Source organism: Mandrillus leucophaeus, unplaced genomic scaffold (assembly GCF_000951045.1).
Source record: "Mandrillus leucophaeus isolate KB7577 unplaced genomic scaffold, Mleu.le_1.0 Scaffold148, whole genome shotgun sequence".
NCBI classification, from domain to species: Eukaryota; Metazoa; Chordata; class Mammalia; order Primates; family Cercopithecidae; genus Mandrillus; species Mandrillus leucophaeus.
The window spans coordinates 4,721,696-4,741,179 of record NW_012101454.1 but is presented as its reverse complement, the minus strand read 5'-3'; the positions used below and the strand labels follow the sequence as shown (position 1 = coordinate 4,741,179).

Below are 19,484 nucleotides of genomic sequence, written 5' to 3'. Positions count from 1 at the left end.
GGCTAATTTTTGTATTTTTAGTAGAGATGCGGTTTCATTACATTGGCTAGGCTGATCTCGAACTCCTGACCTCGTGATCCACCTGCCTCGGCCTCCCAGAGTGCTAGGATTATAGGCTTGAGCCACCGTGCCCTACCTGGCTGTATCCTTCCTAACCTTTTCACCTCATCATGGAAGGGCACAGGCAAACAGAAATGAATGAGAGGAAGCCATCAAATCTGGGGTAGGTTGGGGTGACTGAGCAAAGAGGAGTATTATTTTTGATAAAACATTCAATGATTTTGGGTAAGATTTATTTGACTATGCTTCCTTGTTTTGTTGGAGGGTGTCAAAATGTTTGGAAGAGAAAAGACATGTCCCTTTTAAGATGTAGCAAAGTATATGAATCAGTCAGGTGCAGTTGGAGAACTTCAGGCAGTGAACTTACACTCCCTTTGAAGGTACTTCAGAGGTACTCAGGAAAGGAGTGATAATGGAAATGTATGTACTACAGGGTTTTCATGTTCTCTACTTGGAGCCCTTGATGTTGGAGTGATCCTTTCAGCTGGCAGGAACTTGGGGACACTGAAAGATGGGAGTCAGTAGGAGAGAGGTGTTAAAGAGACAATTAGCACCTGTAGCCTTAAAAGCAGCTGAGTACTAAGTGGAACAGATGGAGACAGTATACTAAAAGTGGCCTGTAAGCAAAAGAGAAATACATAATTATGAAAGTAGATATTAAAAGAATTAAGTCAGTAATAAAGTACAGTTTTAAAATGGCCCCTGTCCTTTTAAGGGCTTGTGTTATCTAGAAGTATTTTAGAGTTTGTAAGTAGAAAGTAAATTAAAAGATGGCCTGTTTTTCTGGATAAACAACTTCAACATTTCTTATAATTTATGGTTTTTGCAATGTTGGAAGCTAGAAGCTGTTTAGCTGGTAACAGGATATGGGCAAAACAGGACCTAAGGCAAAGGTCTTGGGAGATATTTCAAAGCCTGACCCTGGTTCTTTTTATTCTTTATTACTTTATTCTACACATCTATAATTTTACACATTATAGAATTCATCCTTTTTAGGTATAAAATTCAGTAGTTCTTTAAGTAAATTTGCTACTGTGCTATACAGCCATCACCATAAATCAGTTTTAGGACATTTTTATCCCCTCAGTAGAATCCCTCAAGACCATTTATGGTTAATCCATGTTGCTATCCCTGGCCCTGGCAGTGACTAATCTCCTTTTTGTTTCTATAGAGATACCTTTTCTGGATATTTTTTGTAAATGTCATCATATAAGATATCTGGCTTCTTTCATTAGTAATAATGTTTTTGAGGTTCATTTATGTTACAGCATTTATTCATAGTTTATTCCTTTTTATTGCTGAATTTACAGGACTTTGTCCATTCACGAGTTGATGGGCATTTAGGCTGTTTCTAGTTTTGGGCTATTATGAATAATGCTGCTAAGGGCATTCATATGCAAGTCTCTGTGTGGATATACGTTTTTATCTTCTTTGGGTGTGTATGTAGGAGTGAAATGACTGTATCATATGGCAAATTTATGTTGAACCTTAAACCACCAAACGGTTTTCCAAAGTGGCTACACCAGTAATTATGAGGGTTCCTGTTTTTCTACAACCTTCTAGCCCTGCACCTTAATAGCTGTGCAGACTTGGGCAAACCTTAGTTTCCGCTTTCATAAAATAGGGGGGTGGAGCTGACATATACTAAGTGCCTATTCTGTGGTAAAAATCATGATAGAAACACTTATAAGCTTTGTCTCACTTAATTCTGAGCCCTATGAAATGCAGATATGATTTTCTACATATGTGATGAATTTACTGAGGTTCAGAGAAGTTACATAAACTAGACATCATTATAATGCAGGATTATTGTGAGTACTAAATTACATCAAATAACATATATGAACATGTGTAGCATTGTCTTGGGAATACAGAAGGTGGCTAATGAAGTGATTTTTATTTCTCTCCTTCTTCCCATCATTAGCATCTCTAGTAGGTCTAGCCACAGGGCTTCACCTACCCTCATCAGGTCCCACCAATTTTCTGGTAATAGTTGCCAGCTATGAAGCTGTCGTGCCTTAGTGAAGTTGAAAATCCTTTTTAGAGTTTACCCTGCAGTTCCAATTAATGAGGTGGCAGAAACATCATAGAGCCAGTCTCTAACTCAAATAGCATAATCTTTGTGGCATACAATGATAAAAGCAACTAGTTCAGGATATGATTATATTTCTTGTTTTTTATTCTTGTCTCTTCTTCCATCCTCTATTCACAATACTTTTCCAAATTCTAGAGAAGAGAGTTCTGATAAAAGTAAATGTTGCCAAGAAGTTAATTGACTTGATTAATTTGAAATGGACCTGGATCTGTTGGTTTGAAGATTGCCCAAGTGGTAATGTAAAAGTGATCTAGGAGAAGGGGGTTCAATTAGTACCTTAGTCACATTCAAGAAGTTTTTATATTAAAATATATATATTGAAAAAAAACATAAAGTATTAAAAAAATTAGTAACTTGTTATTCGTTGTGTCTTTTCAGGGAGAGCCTGGGGTCAGAGGCCCTCCAGGTCCTTCTGGGCCTCGGGGCATAGGAACCCAAGGGCCAAAGGTGAGTCCTCAGCTCAGTGCTCTGTGTGAGGGTTAGATACCATCAGTGACAAACAAGTGAACAGTAGCTTCATAGGAAGTGTTCATTTTGGTGTTGACTTATTTTTTTTCTGGATGACTGATGAAAAGTCTTATTTTTCGTATTAGGTGAACATTCAGTAAAATAGAACATTTGAATTTATAAAGCCGTTTACTTCCCCCAAAAGAAATGAGCAAGTCAGCCTCTTTTTAATTGCAAAGTGCTCAGAACATTTCCAGGTTTCTTAGAGGCTGTGCCATTGTCAAGAAGCACATCTTTACTTTGGCAGAGGTGCCTCAGGTGGCCTTTTAACAGGTCACCTGCTAATGTGTTGTGCCCTGTGTGCCACAGCTACTCTGGCAGGGCGTCAGTGCAAGAGTCTAGATTGATTGTCCCTGGAGAAGACGAGAGCAACTTCTTTTGGCCCATATTCCCTCCTTTCTATGTCTCCTTCAGTTTGGTGGTTATTCATCCTTTTATTCTTTTAATCGAGTGTTTCTCAGAGAGGGAGACTTTGTTTCCCTTCCCTGGCCTCAGGGAACATGTGGCAATGCCTAGGGGCATTTTTTGGTTGTAGTAGGTTGAGTCCAGAGATGCTGCCAACCATTCTACAATGCCCAGGACAGCTTCCCATCAGAAAGAGTGACCCAGCTAAAAAATGTCAATAGTGCTGAGTTTGAGAAATCTAGTTTTAATTGTTCATTCACTTGCTCAACAAATTTATCTGATTTGTTCAAACGTCGGGTAAAGAAGTAGCAAGCATGTTCAATAGGGAAAATAGATGTCAAAGAACCACTTACCACAAATTCAAATTTTGAATTGATATATTCATGCTGAAAATGCACAGAAGTGAATTAGAGCCCATTCTCAGAGAAGAGAGGGAAAAGCCTGTATGAGTCAAAGATTTTACTGAGCATCCCAGAATTACCAAGATTCTCAGTTTATCTCTGTTTTGTCCATCAACTCCATTTTGGCAGTGTGCTATTTTTGAACCTTCTAGATCACTTTAAATAGATGACAATCCCCTCAAGATGTTAGTAGTCATTATCACTGGGTGATGGGAAGATGGGTCTGTTTTTCTTGTTCATGTCATCTTTATTTCTGTTTAATTTTTTTTTTGCAATGGCAGGTATTCCTCTTATAATCAGAAAAAAATCAAGCTTTTTTTTTATACTGGAAAGAAAAAGACTGACTTATACAATAACTTATATTAACTCAGCATTTCTGAAGGTTTCTTCCACCCAATGTTAATTTAGGAACTTCTGGGACAAGCAACTTTACACTAATTTCTTTATTGTGGGACTTGTTAGAGCCATTAATCTACTATATTAGTGTGCACTGGAGATCTCCAAGGGAAAGCACATGCTATTTTCCAATCTTATTCCACCACGAAGTGTTTCCAAAGAAACATGGGCTCAGTTTATGAACAGATACTGGGAAATGCTACATTTGCTTATTGCTTCATCTACATATTTTCCTAAAAATTTGGACATTGATATCCACTGAATCTTTAACTGCAACCTCAGTGAAATCACACCTTATATTGAAATGGAGGCCGGGCATGGTGGCTCACACCTGTAATCCCAGCACTTGGGAGGCCGAGGGGGGTGGATCACGAGGTCAGGAGATCGAGATCATCCTGGCTAACACGGTGAAACCCTGTCTCTACTAAAAATACAAAAAATTAGCCGGGCGTGGTAGTGGGTGCCTGTAGTCCCAGCTACTTGGGAGGCTGAGGCAGGAGAATGGCATGAACCCGGGAGATGGAGCTTGCAGTGAGCTGAGATTGCGCCACTGCACTCCAGTCTGGGAGACACAGCGAGAATCTGTCTCAAAAAAAAAAAAAAGAAATGGAGCAACATCTTAAAGCTATATGGAGCCAGATGTCAGTGGTTTTCATACGTGGTGCAGGGCAGCCCTGGTGTTCTTGGGCTTGGTGGTAGGGCAGTGAAGGGGGCCCAAGCAGATGAGGCCCTGGGCCTCCATTTCTGCTTAGGCCAAGCAGCTCTGCTTACTGCTTAATTTTTATTTGGATTATATATAAGGTTTTGTTTGCAAAGAATTCTGTGGTTTAAAAATACTGGGGAAGCACTTGAAGTAAAATCAGAAGTAGCTTATAGGCAGCATGAAGGTCCTGGTCAGACTGAAGTAAGAATGAAGCTGAGAGTAGTAATACTTAACGCTCTTTCTTCTTCGATCTTCTTACATTTTGTCTTCAAATTCTCCCCATCTTCTAACAGGGTGATACTGGGCAGAAAGGCTTGCCGGGCCCTCCTGGTCCCCCTGGCTATGGATCACAAGGAATTAAAGTAAGTGAATGGAGTTGTGCTGGAGTCACCTCTGATTTCACCACAGTGATGGAGAGAAGAGGTTGTTGATAACACAAAAATGGCTATTATGAAATAGATTTATTGTGAGCCTAGCAGTTAAATGGCATCCAGTATTTAGAGACATCATCTGGAAGTGTAAAAATGGTATGAGTACAATCCTTTAGCAAATGCTAAACATTATATAAATTGCTTGGTGCAAACCTGAACTGTTCTATGGTTTGTTGCTCTCCTTTCTTTGTGAATTGAATGATTTATACTCAGCTGCTCTCTCTCTCTCTCTCTCTCTCTCTCTCTCATGCTCCCTCGCTCTCTCGCTTGTGCTCACACTCTCTCTCTCTCTCCCCCTCACCTTCCTCACCTGTATCCTCCATGGTAGCCCAGGGCTTCCCAATCTTAGTTCACAGTGGCGTCACCTAGGGAGCTTTTGAATAGTACTAATGCCCTTTCCTAGAGGAACGAAATCCAAATCTCTGGGAGTACAGCGTGAGTGCTGTAGTTTTCAAAGCTCTTCAAGGGATTCTCCTGAGCAGCCAGGGTGAGAACCTCTGTTCTAGGCCCTAAATCTGTGTTACTGGAATTCATAGCCATCTACATGTCACTTTGTTTCTGTGTCAGCAGCCTCAAGCTTATCCAGCATGGCGGGACTCTCAGGGTCTCGCATGTCTCAGTAGACAAATTTGGCATCTAAAGGTTACTATGTAATTCTAAAAAATTCCCTCTTCTGCTTCTAATATGTTGATGTTGTTGTTCTTATCGGTTCACTCTTTTTCCTATTCCACTGCTGCCCCCCTCATGAGGTGGTTTTTCGTTTTACATATATATTTACCGTGCTTAAGCTTTGAAACTGAGTTATTCACCTCTGGATGATTGAGATTGATTCTAAAAATGTGGAAACATTAAAAATAAACTGCTTTTCAAACAGCAGAACTTCTTAGTAAGTAGGAGACAGTAGGAGCTTAAGATAATAAATGTGAAAATCCCATGTTGAAATTAAACCGCCTACTTCTGTGTAGAGAGAGTGAGCTCAGTCAAGAGCAGAACTCATAGAATGTGTGTTAAATCTCCAGTTTATCACACAATGTCTAGAGCTTCTACAGCAGGTCTTTTAAATAACAGTTGTTCATCTCTCGGGCTGAGTATCCAAGCAAAGGCCAAATAGGCATGTTGCCCATATAGTACGAGCCCTGAAAAGAAAATATAGCAAAACTCTGCTTTCTCATAAACAACACCAATCTCATACTTAATCTTTAAATTCTAAGGTTAAAAGGTGGTAGTGCTATACACACAGTTTGACATGAGTTTGCTTAGGGAATAAACCTATGCCAAACCACAGGTCTTGTCACCAACATAAGTTCAATTTAGACATGCTGTTAGTTTATTGCTGCCACTTCTTTAGGCGTGGGACCGGTTTTCTCCACTCTTTTATCTGGGAAATACTTCCTCATTTTCGCCCGGGTTGTGTTTAATTAATCTTTACCAACTATAACTTATCTGGCTTCCTGCCCATCCTTATGCTCTCAGGGTTATGCTGTGTCCAAACTCCATCCTGGATGGAACCAGGTCCTGAAGCCTCCCATCATAGGAAAGAACCAAAATCAAAGCTGCCACGTATCCCCATCTTATCAGAAATGAGATAAGTTTTTCCTTCACTTAGGGCTGTAGCCTGATGCTGCTTAGCAGTGAGCTCTGACTAAGGCTCACTCATAAAACTTCTCTAGGCCGGGTGCGGTGGATCACGCCGGTAATCTCAGCACTTTGGGAGGCCAAGGCAGGCAGATCACTTGAGGTCAGGAGTTCAAGACCAGCCTGGGCAACACGGTGAAATCCCACGTCTACTAAAAATACAAAACTTAGCCTGGTGTAGTGGTATATGTCTGTAGTCCCAGCTACTCAGGAGGCTGAGGCACAAGAATCGCTTGAACCCAGGAGACAGAGGCTGCAGTGAGCTCAGATAGTGCCACTGCACTCCAGCCTGGATGACAGAGCGAGACTTGTCTTCCAAAAAAAAAAAAAAAAAAAAAAACACCCAGCACTTTGGGAGTCTGAGGTGGGCGGATCACAAGGTCAGGAGTTTGAGACCAGCCTGACCAATGTGGTGAAACCGCATCTCTATTAAAAATACAAAAATTAGCCAGACATGGTGGTGCATGCCTGTAATCTCAGCTACTCAGGAGGCTGAGGCAGGAGAATCACTTGAACCCTGGAGGCGGAGGTTGCAGTGAGCCAAAATCGCACCACTGTACTGCCTGGGCAACAGAGTGGGACTCTGTCCCAAAAAACAAACAAACAAACAAACAAACAAAAACAACCAGGAAAACCTCTTTAGACATATTGGATTGCCTGGCATCCAATTGGCAGCAGGGCAGAGGTACATCCCTCAGGACTTCCACCTCATTTTCATGACCCTGGCAAAAACCGCAATTACTATTGCACCAACAAAATACCATCGCTGCAAAAGGGAGGGAACTGAAAAACCAAATTGGTGGCATTCTTCTGAGTCATTTCAAGGATATAGGAACAGTAAAATTTCATTTCTTACTTTCATTTGTTGACTTATTTCCTACCCCTTCCCAAAGAGCATTTGAATCAGTGAAATCTGCTTCTGTTGATGTGTGTGCTTAGTAGGCTTTGATGGAAACCTTTGTTGCTGTTAACCTTTAACACAGAAGCCTGAACTGTACTCTGTCTCTCTATCCGCTTCCATTTATTGGAGAAATAAGGGTTGTAGCTGCAATCACAAGTGATTTGCTTCAGCACTCACCTAACTTAGTTGCTGGAATATTGGCTCTTCAGCCAGTCATTCATTCATTCAACCAACCAACCGATACTGATTGAGCACCACCTATGTCAGGCATATAAGCCAAGTGCTAGTATAAAGTAGTGAGTAAAAATATATGAACTTAGTCCTCATGGGATTTACAGGCTATAAAATAGACTTTGGGTTCTGGAGAGTATAGAGGATGGCACAATGGAGTGAATTTAGATTACAGCAGTAGGCAGGCCCCTTGTGAGGTCCTATAGGCCAAGTAATGAGTTTGGCCTTAATCCTAGGAGCAACTGAAGAATGATCTGATCAGTTTGGAAGAGACTCACTCTGGCTACCATTTGTAAAATGAAAGGACATGACTGGAAGGAATGTGGGAGTAGAAGGGCTTCTCTTTCCATACCCCTTCCCATTCTCTTGATTCTGTATATGGAAGAGTATGATCTTCTGGGAATCTCTTTCCCCTGCCTTTCCTGGGGCTCTGGGACCACCCAGGGCTGCTGCTGTGGTAGCTCTGGTCCTGGAAAACCCTGAGAGCACGATGGGCTCACCCCTGTTTATTTAGTACCATGGCAGCCTCCTGCCATTCCTCTGCTGGTCCAACTGGCTCTGCACTGAAGAGGAACTCCAGCTCCTTCAGGGCCTTGGTGCTTTTTCCCAACCACAAATGTCTGTAGTTTGGATAGATGAATATGGGACTGTGGCTGTTTGATCCTAAAATGGTTCATGTCACAGGTCAGGAAGTTATATGATGCTACCATTTTGTCCCACTGTGAGCCTCCAGCTAACCCAGATATAGATCAGAAGTCCCACAGATTAAGTCAGGAGGGAGAAACAATGGGGCTGGGTCTGGAGGAATTCCTTTATATACCAAGTAGCCAATATGAGGCCAGGAGGGATGTGATTAGAGGGTGGACCACCCAGGTTACAAAGCACGGAGACAGACGTGGATGGCTTCCCCCATTCTTCATTTCTAATTGGGAGTTATGCCAGTTTCCCCCTCTCTATCCTTGTTTAAGTCAGTTCCAGTGTCCTGATCAACCCTGACATTCCCTTAGTACTTATATTCAGAGGACCCAGAAGTCCTTATATAAACACAATTCCTGGTAGCCCTCCTGACTTTAAAGACTTTATGAGGTAGATTTGTGGACTGGCTCTACTATAATTGTTCCTATGCATAAATGCTTTATTCATTGAGAGATTTAGCTTCCATGCCCCTGGCTTTTGCTCTTCCTGTAGGCTTGAACATGACTGATCCACCCCTGGCTGAGGATACCTCTTGTTGGGCTATAGCAAAGGAGGGGTTATTTCAAGTCTAACAAGTTTGTTATCAGTTTTAAAAAATAGCCTCGATTACATGCTGGGTAATTTGGTGACCTCTATCCAACAGAAACTCCGGGGTCCCCAAAACTGACAAATAGCAATGACTACAGTGGTCACACAGTCACGGACCTAACAGATCAACCTCTGAGACATCTGAAGCTCTTAAATAGAGTGAAATACATTCTGCATGACATCTCCCTCTATCTATATTCTGACCTCCACGGTGTAAGGGAAAGAGAATGAGGGACTCATTTCTCAGTGACTTTAGAGTCACTCATATCTTGGCCTGAATCTGGGCTTCGATTTTTTCCAGTTGTAACCTTAGACAAATCATTTATCTTTGTTGAATCTCAGCTTACTAATCTTTAAAATGGGGATAATAAGGCTTATTTTACACGGTGTTAAAAAGAAAAAATTGTATAAAATATCTAGGACACAGAGTTGGTATTCAACCAGAATGTGGGCTATGGAGTCACCAGATTTGAATCATGGCTCCTCCACTTCCTGAATATTACATGTCTCCCTCAGTTTCCACATCTGAGTAATGTGATAATGCAGTACTATTTACTAAAGTTGTTGTGAGGAATGATTGAAATTAGATAGTATGTGTAATGCATGTAATACACGGTTATATATGTGGAAAATGTTTGTAGCTATTCACATTATTATTTCTACTGTTTCCCTTCCCTTTCTGCTAGTCCCTCTTGTATTTTCCAGGAAGAAGACCTACAATTCTAATGCTCAAGTGATTTAATGCTCTTAAGCCTAATATGTTGGTTACATTTGTTATTGTAGGCATTGCTCCAATTCCAGACAGACACCCAAATGTGTAATGGTTCAAACAGAGTAGAGGGTTTTGCTCACATAACAGTCCAATGTGTGTGTTCCTGGTTGGTGGGTGATTTTCTTCCACACAGAATTTTAGAAAACCTTGTCTTCCATTTATGGTTCTTCTATTGACTGGGCCTCTTTACCACTTACACCCAGCAGGCAAAAAGGGAGTATGTAGAAGGGGTATACCTGCTTCATAAACTCTTGGCCAGGATTTGACATGTATCCCCTCTGCTCACATTTTATTGGTGAGAACTAGTTGCATCGCTGTACTTAATTGCGAAGGGGCTGGGAAAGGTAGTCACGCTGTGTGCCCAGGAAGAAAAGGAATCAGAGGTTTCGTGAAGAGTCAACAATCATTGCCATTCATAATTTAACTTGTTTCTAGGAAAGATGGAAATTTTAAGTTATTTGTTGCTCTGAAGTATTTTGGTGCCTCCAGAAGAGAATAGAAAGTTTGGTGGTCTCCATGGCAACTTCCAGAATGCCCCGTCATTCTCCTGATACTGTGGGCACAGACACCTGGGCTTATAAGGACTGAGTTTAGCCCATCATTTATTTTATCCTAACCTAAAAAGAGAACCTTAGAGCATTGATAATCTTCTTACTTACTTCAAACAGCATCAGTATTACTCATGGATGACTTAGAAATTGTCAGTAGACAGGCTGAGAATCAGCCAAAGAGCTGGAGGGGCTTAGGGTTTTTGGTAGGACCAGGAAAGTAACAGGAAATGCTCATTCATGTCCATAGCAAAGCCAGGGCCAGAGAATGAGGGACCCCTGGGATTTAGTAGGAGCACCATGATTCAAAGGCTGGGGAGAGATGAGCAGGGAGAGGATCAGGGGAGGGGGACAAAGCTGGCACAAAGAGCCTGATTTCAGGAGAAAAAGAGGAGCAGCAGTTAGGCTCCTGAAGGAGAATAAGGGAAGGTTTGGAGTCCTGGGTGATTGCTTGGGATGCCAGCAGCATTTGAGACCAAGTAGGGGTGTGAAGATGGGTGGGTCAGCTCACCTTGCAGAGTGTAGCATAAATGGGCACAGCCAGAAAATTGCTTCTCCCCCCAAAGCCCTCTGATTCAGCAATTTGGGGCATAATGTGGAACATTATAAGATTATTGACTCTGTGTTTGAGATTAATGTCATTTCTTAGGAAGATTTCTTTTGGTTTGTCTCAGTTGTGCCACAATAACTGTGTTTCTGTAAACTCCAGGGGCTCTTTTAATAGAATCAGATGTCTTTGCTACCTCTGGCTTCCCTTTACAAGAAAAATTAACTTTTGAAAGAATGTCACGGTTCTGTAGTGGAAATCTCACATGGAGCCTGCCAACCTTCTGCCCAGCTCCTACCTGTGACCTGATTGCTTTGAAAGTGTTTCCAGAATCCACTGGACTAGATTTGTGGTTAGAATGAATCTTTTACAACACAGATAATTGCCATGCTTGAAGGCCAAACAGAAACCATTTATTCATTGAAATTTAACTTAAGGGGGAAAAAGGAATCCCATTTATAAAAAAAGTCAGGGATGGGTTTGAAGTACACTAAGTTGTAAGTACCTACAGAAGGCTTTAAAAGTATTGATACGAGGAATTTTTCTTTCATCTTCTAAACTCATAACCATGCTGTACAATGGTGTTAATTATGAAGGGAGTAACGCACATATATTTTAATATTATGACTTTAGCTTTTGAACTTAAAGGTTTTTTTCTCCTTCTTGACTGCAACTAAATAACAGCATTTAAAAAAAAAGGAAGAAAAAAACCAATCTTGGTGGTAGTAAAATCACTGCATTCAAGTTGAACACACCTCAGAAATTAATAGAAACAATCAGTTATCCAATTAACAGCATAGCATAGATGATGTGTTTGCGTGCACCAGGAACTTTCTTTGAATTAACCTCTGTGACTTATCTCTTATTGTAATTTTGAAATTCACACAATGACTCCACTTCATAAAAAGGAGGAGTCAAGACCACATGAGAGGCTTCAAGTTTTAAACAGTTTGGTGTTTTAAGATTATGCCTGCCATGTCAATTGTGGCAGGGGATTGATGGTGTGGCTAAAAATTATCCTGGTGATCAAAATCTACAAACCTAGTTACAGACATTGAAAGCATCTCTATACCTTTATTATTTTTAAAACCAAATTGAAAACAATTACCCGGGTTATAAACCAAAATCAAAAGCGCTCACGGTATTCTCTGTAGGGTGGTACACATCAGGGCACATTTGCATTTATTAACTGAGGCTGGGTCTGTGACCATTTGTACTTTTCACTTTCACGCTTTCATTTACCTCCTGGGCCAAGTTGCTTTCGTTCCTTCAAGCCAGTTAAGAAAAAGGATAATTTAAAAAAATAATTCCTAAATCAAAATCTGAGGATATAGTAGACTGTTTTCCTCTTTCAATCTCATTATTAAATTTTCATTTTTAATATCCAATTCTCCAAATCAGATTTGGAATGAAAACCTTAGGCTCTCAATTGAGTGGAGCTTGAATAATCATTATTACTGGCTTGTATTTCTTGCCTATTTGCTATGAACAAGGCCCTGTGTGATGACAGTGACCGTCACAGATTTGCTGAAATCTGCCATGAAACAAAAAGGAAAAGCAAATTTTGAAATCACGTTTTTGAATTAAATAGGGTGCCCTATCTCAAGGTTTACTATAGTTTTCAAATTCCAAAAGAAAAATAAAAATGGCTGCTGATTTGGTAATAAAGATAAGACATTGCTCAGTACTATGTGCTGATTCTGAATATTTAAAAAGGAGATTTGAAAATATCACCAAAAGTTAGAAAATTATGTGAAAGATTTCCTTTGAACTGTCATACACTAAAACTACTCATCATCCTATAATAGTCCATAATTTATAATTATGGTACGTATGCTGCTGGTTTAAATTGGTCTTTTTTCTCTCCTTTTCCTTCATTTCTTCCTTTCTTTCTCCCTTCCTCCTACCCACCTACTCATATCTGTCTAATATATAAAGATGTAGATACCATATATTTTTTTTCATTCTTGTAACAGATTCTGTCCATGTAAAACCAAGTCAAGTGAAGGACATGAATAAGTTACTCTTAGCTGCTGCTACCACCTTTATAGCCTATGAATTTCACTGTTGAAAATTTATAAAAGGCATTTTCTCTTTTTCCTACCCATCACTGGTTGGTCGGAAGTAAGTTACTAGTATAAATTTTTCTCCATCTCCTTTTAGCAAGATAAGAGGTATTTTTAGTACTTAGAGCTTTGGGCTCCTGGAGAGAGGTAGGGACATATTATACTCTGTAAATTTGATGTATTATTTTATTCAAGCCTCACCATCCTGTGAGGTAGGCCATAGAAAACTAAGTCACGGAGATGTTAAATAGCATCTTCCAAATCACTCAGAGCTGCTCTTCACATGACCTACTTAATCATGCGTTAGGTAGTAATCAAATCAGAGTAGATGTTAGAGAGAGGAAACTGATCAATTTGAGGTCTTAAAAACGAAATGTCACTCAAAATTTTAATTTGCATCTTGAAATTTAAAGTTGACACATGGAGATGTGAGGTATATAAAGTGAGGTCTTTTTTTCCTGATAATCTATTTTTTTATAAGATAGAAATATTACATAAAGAGCAATTCTTTTTCCCCAAGTACAGTTCTTCAGAATCCAGGAGTTGGATTTAGTGACCTTTTGAAATCAATGCTAGCTTTACAAGGAAAAACAACAGCAGGATCTGGGCTGGCATGTGTAGCTGCACTGGCATGGGGCTGTAATAATCACTTCTCACACCTTCAAAGACTTATCAAGTTCTTTCCTGTTTGACTGGTTGAAGGACATGTTCTTTTATACTGCAATCCTCTATGACAAATTAGTGCACAATATGTAATCTAAACAGACTTTTATTGCTCTTACAAACACCATAAGAACTTTACAACTGTTGGCTTTTTAGTCATCAGCACCTTTCCTTACCTAGTTGCAGATAAGTCTTTTTGTTTTAATTATAAGAAGCAAGGGAAAATGAAGTAAATTACTTGCTCAGGGTTACTTACAGAATCTCTAACCAAGGAAAGATAATGAAGTTTTGAGTATTGTGGCTCAAACTGGCAGTCCATAAAGATAGCCCCAGAGCAATCTGTCTTTAATCTTGCAAAAATTCTTCAGCAGCAGTTCTTCAGAACAACTTTTCGCATTGTCAGAGTGGGAATCATGAGCATGGCTGTAATGCAGGAACTAGTGCCTATCCTACTCTAAGCCAAATAAGAAGAACCACCACTATTAAAATGAAGAGAACTGGAGGCAGAGAAACACAGAAATGGAATTAAGAAGAAAATGGAAAAAGAAATAGAAGAAAAGAAAATAGGATATTGGTTGTAATGACTTTGTTAAGACCCCACATTTAGTAATGCTTTTGGCCTTAAAGTCTTTTATTATCTGAAATTAATGTAGTTACTGTCCTTTGATTACATTTCACTGGTGTTCTATTTTTAATCCTCTAATACTTAAATTCTGTTTACTTTACCCTGATATTATTGTTGTTGTTTTACATTTTAATCAGTTTTTAACCCCCCAAAATATTATTTTGGGATATAGTCACTGTTTATGTAGATTTATTCATGTATTTACTATTCTCTTTCTCTTTAATCCATCTTGCATCTCAGATTGAAACCACTGTCTTTCTGCCTGCATTGTATTCTTTAGAATTTTTTTTTTGTAAAAGTCTACTAGAGCAATTTTTTTTCCATTTTAGTTTGCCTGAAAGTATCTTTTTTTTCTCCTTAATATCTTCTTAAAAGAGATTTTCCTAAGAATAGAATTTCAAGTACAGTTTTCCTCTGAGTACATGGAAGATTTTCCTCTGTCACTTAGTCTCCATTATTGCTCTCGAGAAGTTATCTATCAGTCTAACTATTCCTTTCACAGTAATTTATCCTTTTCTTGGCGGCTTTTGATACCTTCTCTTTTTATTTAGTGTTTTGCATTCTTACTATTATGTGTTTAGATATAGATTGATTTTTATTTATCTTGTTTAAGATTCATTAGAAATTCTGATTCTGTAGACTAGTATATTTTATGATTTCTGGAAAATTCTCTGTGTTATATTTTCAAAGATTGCTTCTGACCTAGTCTTCTTCCCCCTCTGCCCCACTATCTTTCTGAAACTTCATTTAGTTAAACCTTTTAGTTCTTTCCTCTCTACATCTCTTTTATATATACATTTTCAATCTAATCATTCTGAGTTACATTATGGCTGTTATTTTTCTATTCTATGTTCCAGTTCATTAAATCTTTCTTCAGCTGTATCAAATCTGTCATTTAACCAGTCCATTGAGTTTTTAGCTTCAGTTACATTTTTCATTTCCAGAAGTTCTATTTGATTTTTTAAAACTCACATAGTCATTCTATATGGGTAGAATATTATTTTAGAAAAAGAATTTAGTCCATATCACTTCCTTGCTTAAAAAGCTTCTAAGGTATTCCTATAATATTTTTTAAAGATTAAAGAAAAGAAAGCAAACCATTAAAAGTTTATAATCTGGATGCTGTCCACCTCGTTAACTTTATCTTGTATCTCACTTTATCTCACTCAATACAATCAGAGCACATTGGCTTTCATCCTATTCCTCAAAAACAATATTCACTCCTTTGAGCCTTTGCACTGTTGTTTCTTCTATCTTGGCATTTGACATGGCTGGTTCATTCTCTTTATGACAGTATTAGCTCAGGTATTATGTCCTTAGAGAGACCACCCTTGACCACATTATCCTGCCTACCCCATTCTCCATCATTTTATCATATTATCCTGTTTTATTGTTTTCACAGCACTATCATTATCTGAAAATATTTCTTTCTTTGTTGATTATCTGTCTTCTCAAAGTAAAAAGAAATTCTGTGAGCACTGAGGCTGTGTTTATTTTATCCCCCTCTCATTCCCAGCACCTAGCAGAGTGTCTGGCAAATAGTAGGAACTTAATAAATATTTGTTGAATGAATAGCTGGGTGATGACCAAGCTCCACCTGCAATCATACTGTTAGACCCACAAAATGATTCATTCATATATACTTTAATTCAACAAACAATTATTGGATTCCATTATTAAAGAGAACCCTAAACTTGTGAAGTGATTATTTTCTAAATCCTAGTGTTCAATAGTGGAAATATCTCACTCTTACAGGTTGGTATGCGTGGTTGGCCTAGCAGGTAGGCATTTATTTGGTACAGCTGGATTTGACTTTCTTAAATTGATACCTTTGTGACCAAGTTATCTGTCACTATAAAGCAGCAGGATCACAATGAATGCAATAAAAGTGAATATACTTAGTGGACATGAATAAACCTAAGGGTGTTGTGTCTGTTGGTTCTTTTATATGCTTTGGTTTTGCCCCATGAGAGGGTGTATACTTAGTAAATTCTTGATTGATCTTATCTAGGTCCTACTTTTAAAGACTCATATTAATATATTAAGAGTTAAGGTGGAGGAACCTTACTCCATCGTTGCCTGTCACTAGATCAGCCAATCACTATGCAATATTGTTATAGTTTCCATGATCCTCTTAGATTAATAATTAAATTAGAAATAAATGAGACACCTGATGCTCTCTAGTTGTTAGATTTTCACAATTCTGTGGTTTCTGCAAGGAAGCTTGTCTTGGAAATGGACAGCTTTTCCTGTGAATTCATATTTGAGGAGATGACATTTAAAGAGTAGTCCTAACACATTCATTACAATTCCTCTTCGTTGGCATAAAGACAGTGAGCTTTTATAAGACTTCATAAAAGGCATATGCAATTATGCCTTTAAATGGTACCTCTTAAATTTCAAAGCAGAAAATAGATTTTTAATCCATTAGAATACTAGTCTTCTGAAAGTTCTCCAGCTGGCTTCTGTTGGTTTTGAAAAATGAAATTTGATGTGTTAATAGTTCCCATTGTGATTATTATGCCAGTTTTAGAAAGAAATAAATCTTCCACAGACCTCAATCTATCTTAAATTACCATACTGTGGTGATTTTGTAAACAATCATATTTGGTATGTTTTCCTGCTATGTATGTACTTAAATAACAGTGTGCACACACTCTTTGCCAGGGTTGTGAGATGAATAATGCTAATACATCCTTCAAAATATAATCTGCTTTTGTTTTACATATAAAGAAAATTAGTTCATATACAAGTTCTTAAATCAGATCTTCTTTCTGCTTAAAGTGAAGGATACTGGCTCCACTAGTCAATCCTTGCTAGTTATACAAAGTTTTATTTCAGAAATTTATTCAATAAAGGATTATTGAAATTAGCTGGGCATGGTGGTACATGCCTGTAGTCTCAGCTACTCAGGAGGCTGAGGCCAGAGGATTGCTTGAGCACAGGAGGTTGAGACTGCAGTGAGTCATGATCATGCCTCTGCACTCATGCCTGGGCAACAGATCGATACTCTGTCTAAAAAAAATTAAAATAAAATAGTAAATAAATGTTTATTGAACATATGTAAGCACACCAGGCTCTCTTCTAGGTGCTTGGGATGTATCATAAGCAAAAGAGACAAACATTCCTGACTTTATGGATATTGCTTCTATTAGCAATAAATATAATAAATAAAAAAGTTATATAGTATGTTGGAAGGTGAAAACTGCTATGGCAAATCAAGAAGAGCAGGATAGGGGGGATAGAGGTGTGTGATGTAATTTTAGTGAATGGCCTTATGAGTAGATAATATCTGAGCAGAGACCAGAGGAGGTGAGGGAGGCAGCCTTGTGGATTTCTTGGGGAAGAACATTTCAGGAAGAGGGAAGAGCTTGTGCAATAGAGGCAGGAGGGTGGCTGACATGTTCAAAGAGGAGAAAAGAGACTAGTGTGGATGCAGATGAGGTCAGGGAGGCAACAGCACTGAATTTGGAGTGGGCCTATAGCCACATAGGCCTTCTTAGGTCCTTGGCTTTCCCTCAGAGTGAAATGGGGAGCCATTTCCTGGGATTCGACCAACAACATGATTTGGTTTGACTTACTCTTTGAAAGAGTAACTGTCTCCTGGGGGCAGTCACTCTTTCAAAGAGTAAGTCAGACCATATATAAGCTCCTTGGCCTCTCAGGGGTAGGAGTGTCTCCTGCTGTGTGTTTTAGAATCCCTCCCCCGCCTTGTTTTGTGTCTTTCACTGACTGATTTCTGAATCATGTTCTATTTGCTTTGCCCTGCCACATGGGCCCAGTATTCATTTGAGCACAACTTTACTAAATCTTTTTTCCTGATCAGTCTAATAAAGGAGTGATATGCAATTAAAAAAAAATGACCATGACTCTTGGACTGAGAATACACTGCAACAGGGCCAGGATTGCACCAAGAAGGCTATTACAGGCATCCAGGCAATTACAAATGGCATTCAAAAATCTAGTTCACATAAATTTAACTTCTTAGGAAAGGATTTTTATCTAGTGGCTTGTGTCTAAAAGCTGAGACATGGAATGGAAAGGTTTTATTATGACAAAATTGATGCCAGGTATATAAATCTAATTACAAATCTACCCACTAAATTGTAAGCTATCGAACCATACAAAACTGCATTTTATATCTGGACTGTAGCATAAAACAAAAACCCTATCCCTAGATGAATATTTTCATTATACATTTGGCAAGAACAATGGTGGAATCCATCCTTTCTATCACCTTAGTCTATAAATATTACATGCTGAGACATTATAAGTCACATTACCAGGTTTAGTACATACATTTAAGAAAAGTGCCACTCATCCTTACCTGACTTCCTTACCAAAGTCCAGTAAGGAAGTGTCTGTCTATTATTTGCCATTAACAAACATTCTGGAATGTACTTTTTAATAAGCTAAAACTTAATCCACAGTAAAATGTGAGTGTGAGTATATAATAAAAAATCCATTTTATAATTTTAAAAGATTTTCTGTATTTATCAAGAAAACAAGTCAAAAGAGGCATTGAAATGGTTCTTTCAGTTTATAACATGTAGCCAAAGAGATCAGCTTCAAAAACTAGTGTACACATATGATCTACGTACCCGTTCTCAAGTCTTCTCATCCCCTCGGCTTTGATCTGATTGTACTGAAAGTCTTTAGCTTCCCCATGAAAGCTGTGTTTCCTGGGCCACGTGCTTGTTCACGTGCTGTTCCCTCTTCTTGGAGAGATCCCTTTCACCCCCACTTGAGCGGGTTGACTTATATATCAGGACTTGTATTAGATAGCCTCTCCTCCAGAAGCCTTCGCTGTCTCTTGAAGCCTGTGCTCCCATGGTACACTGTGACTAGTCCACATCACAACACTTCTCACACCATGAGTGATCATTTCTTATCTAACCACCATACTGTGAGATAGTAGATGTCTTGTTTATTGTGTATCCTGAGCACCTAACATATACCCGGATACACAGTAGCTACCCAAGGAAAAACATGAGTCCTGTCTGTAGTTTTCCTCAGTATTTATAATCTTGCCCATCTTCCAGAGCATTTATTCAACAAATGTTAATGAGCATCTATGTGCTGGGTACTGTGGTAAGTGCTGAAGATAGAAGGGACTATTACAGCTAAAGCCCCTGTGCATAGAGATTAGATTCTATAAAGTCTCCATCCACATTCCCTTAAATCCATTTGGCAAGAAAATATCAAAACATACAG

General features: G+C 38.9%; 1 protein-coding gene across 1 annotated transcript in view; it reads left to right on the top strand.

Moving 5' to 3' along the window:
* Positions 1-19,484, top strand: part of COL28A1 (collagen, type XXVIII, alpha 1) — a 198,752-nt gene that overhangs the window by 116,146 nt on the left and 63,122 nt on the right. Inside the window, exons 26-27 of the mRNA XM_011974720.1 lie at positions 2,534-2,602; positions 4,861-4,929. Coding sequence (XP_011830110.1) covers positions 2,534-2,602; positions 4,861-4,929 — 138 coding nt within the window. The remainder of the gene's footprint in view (positions 1-2,533; positions 2,603-4,860; positions 4,930-19,484) is intronic.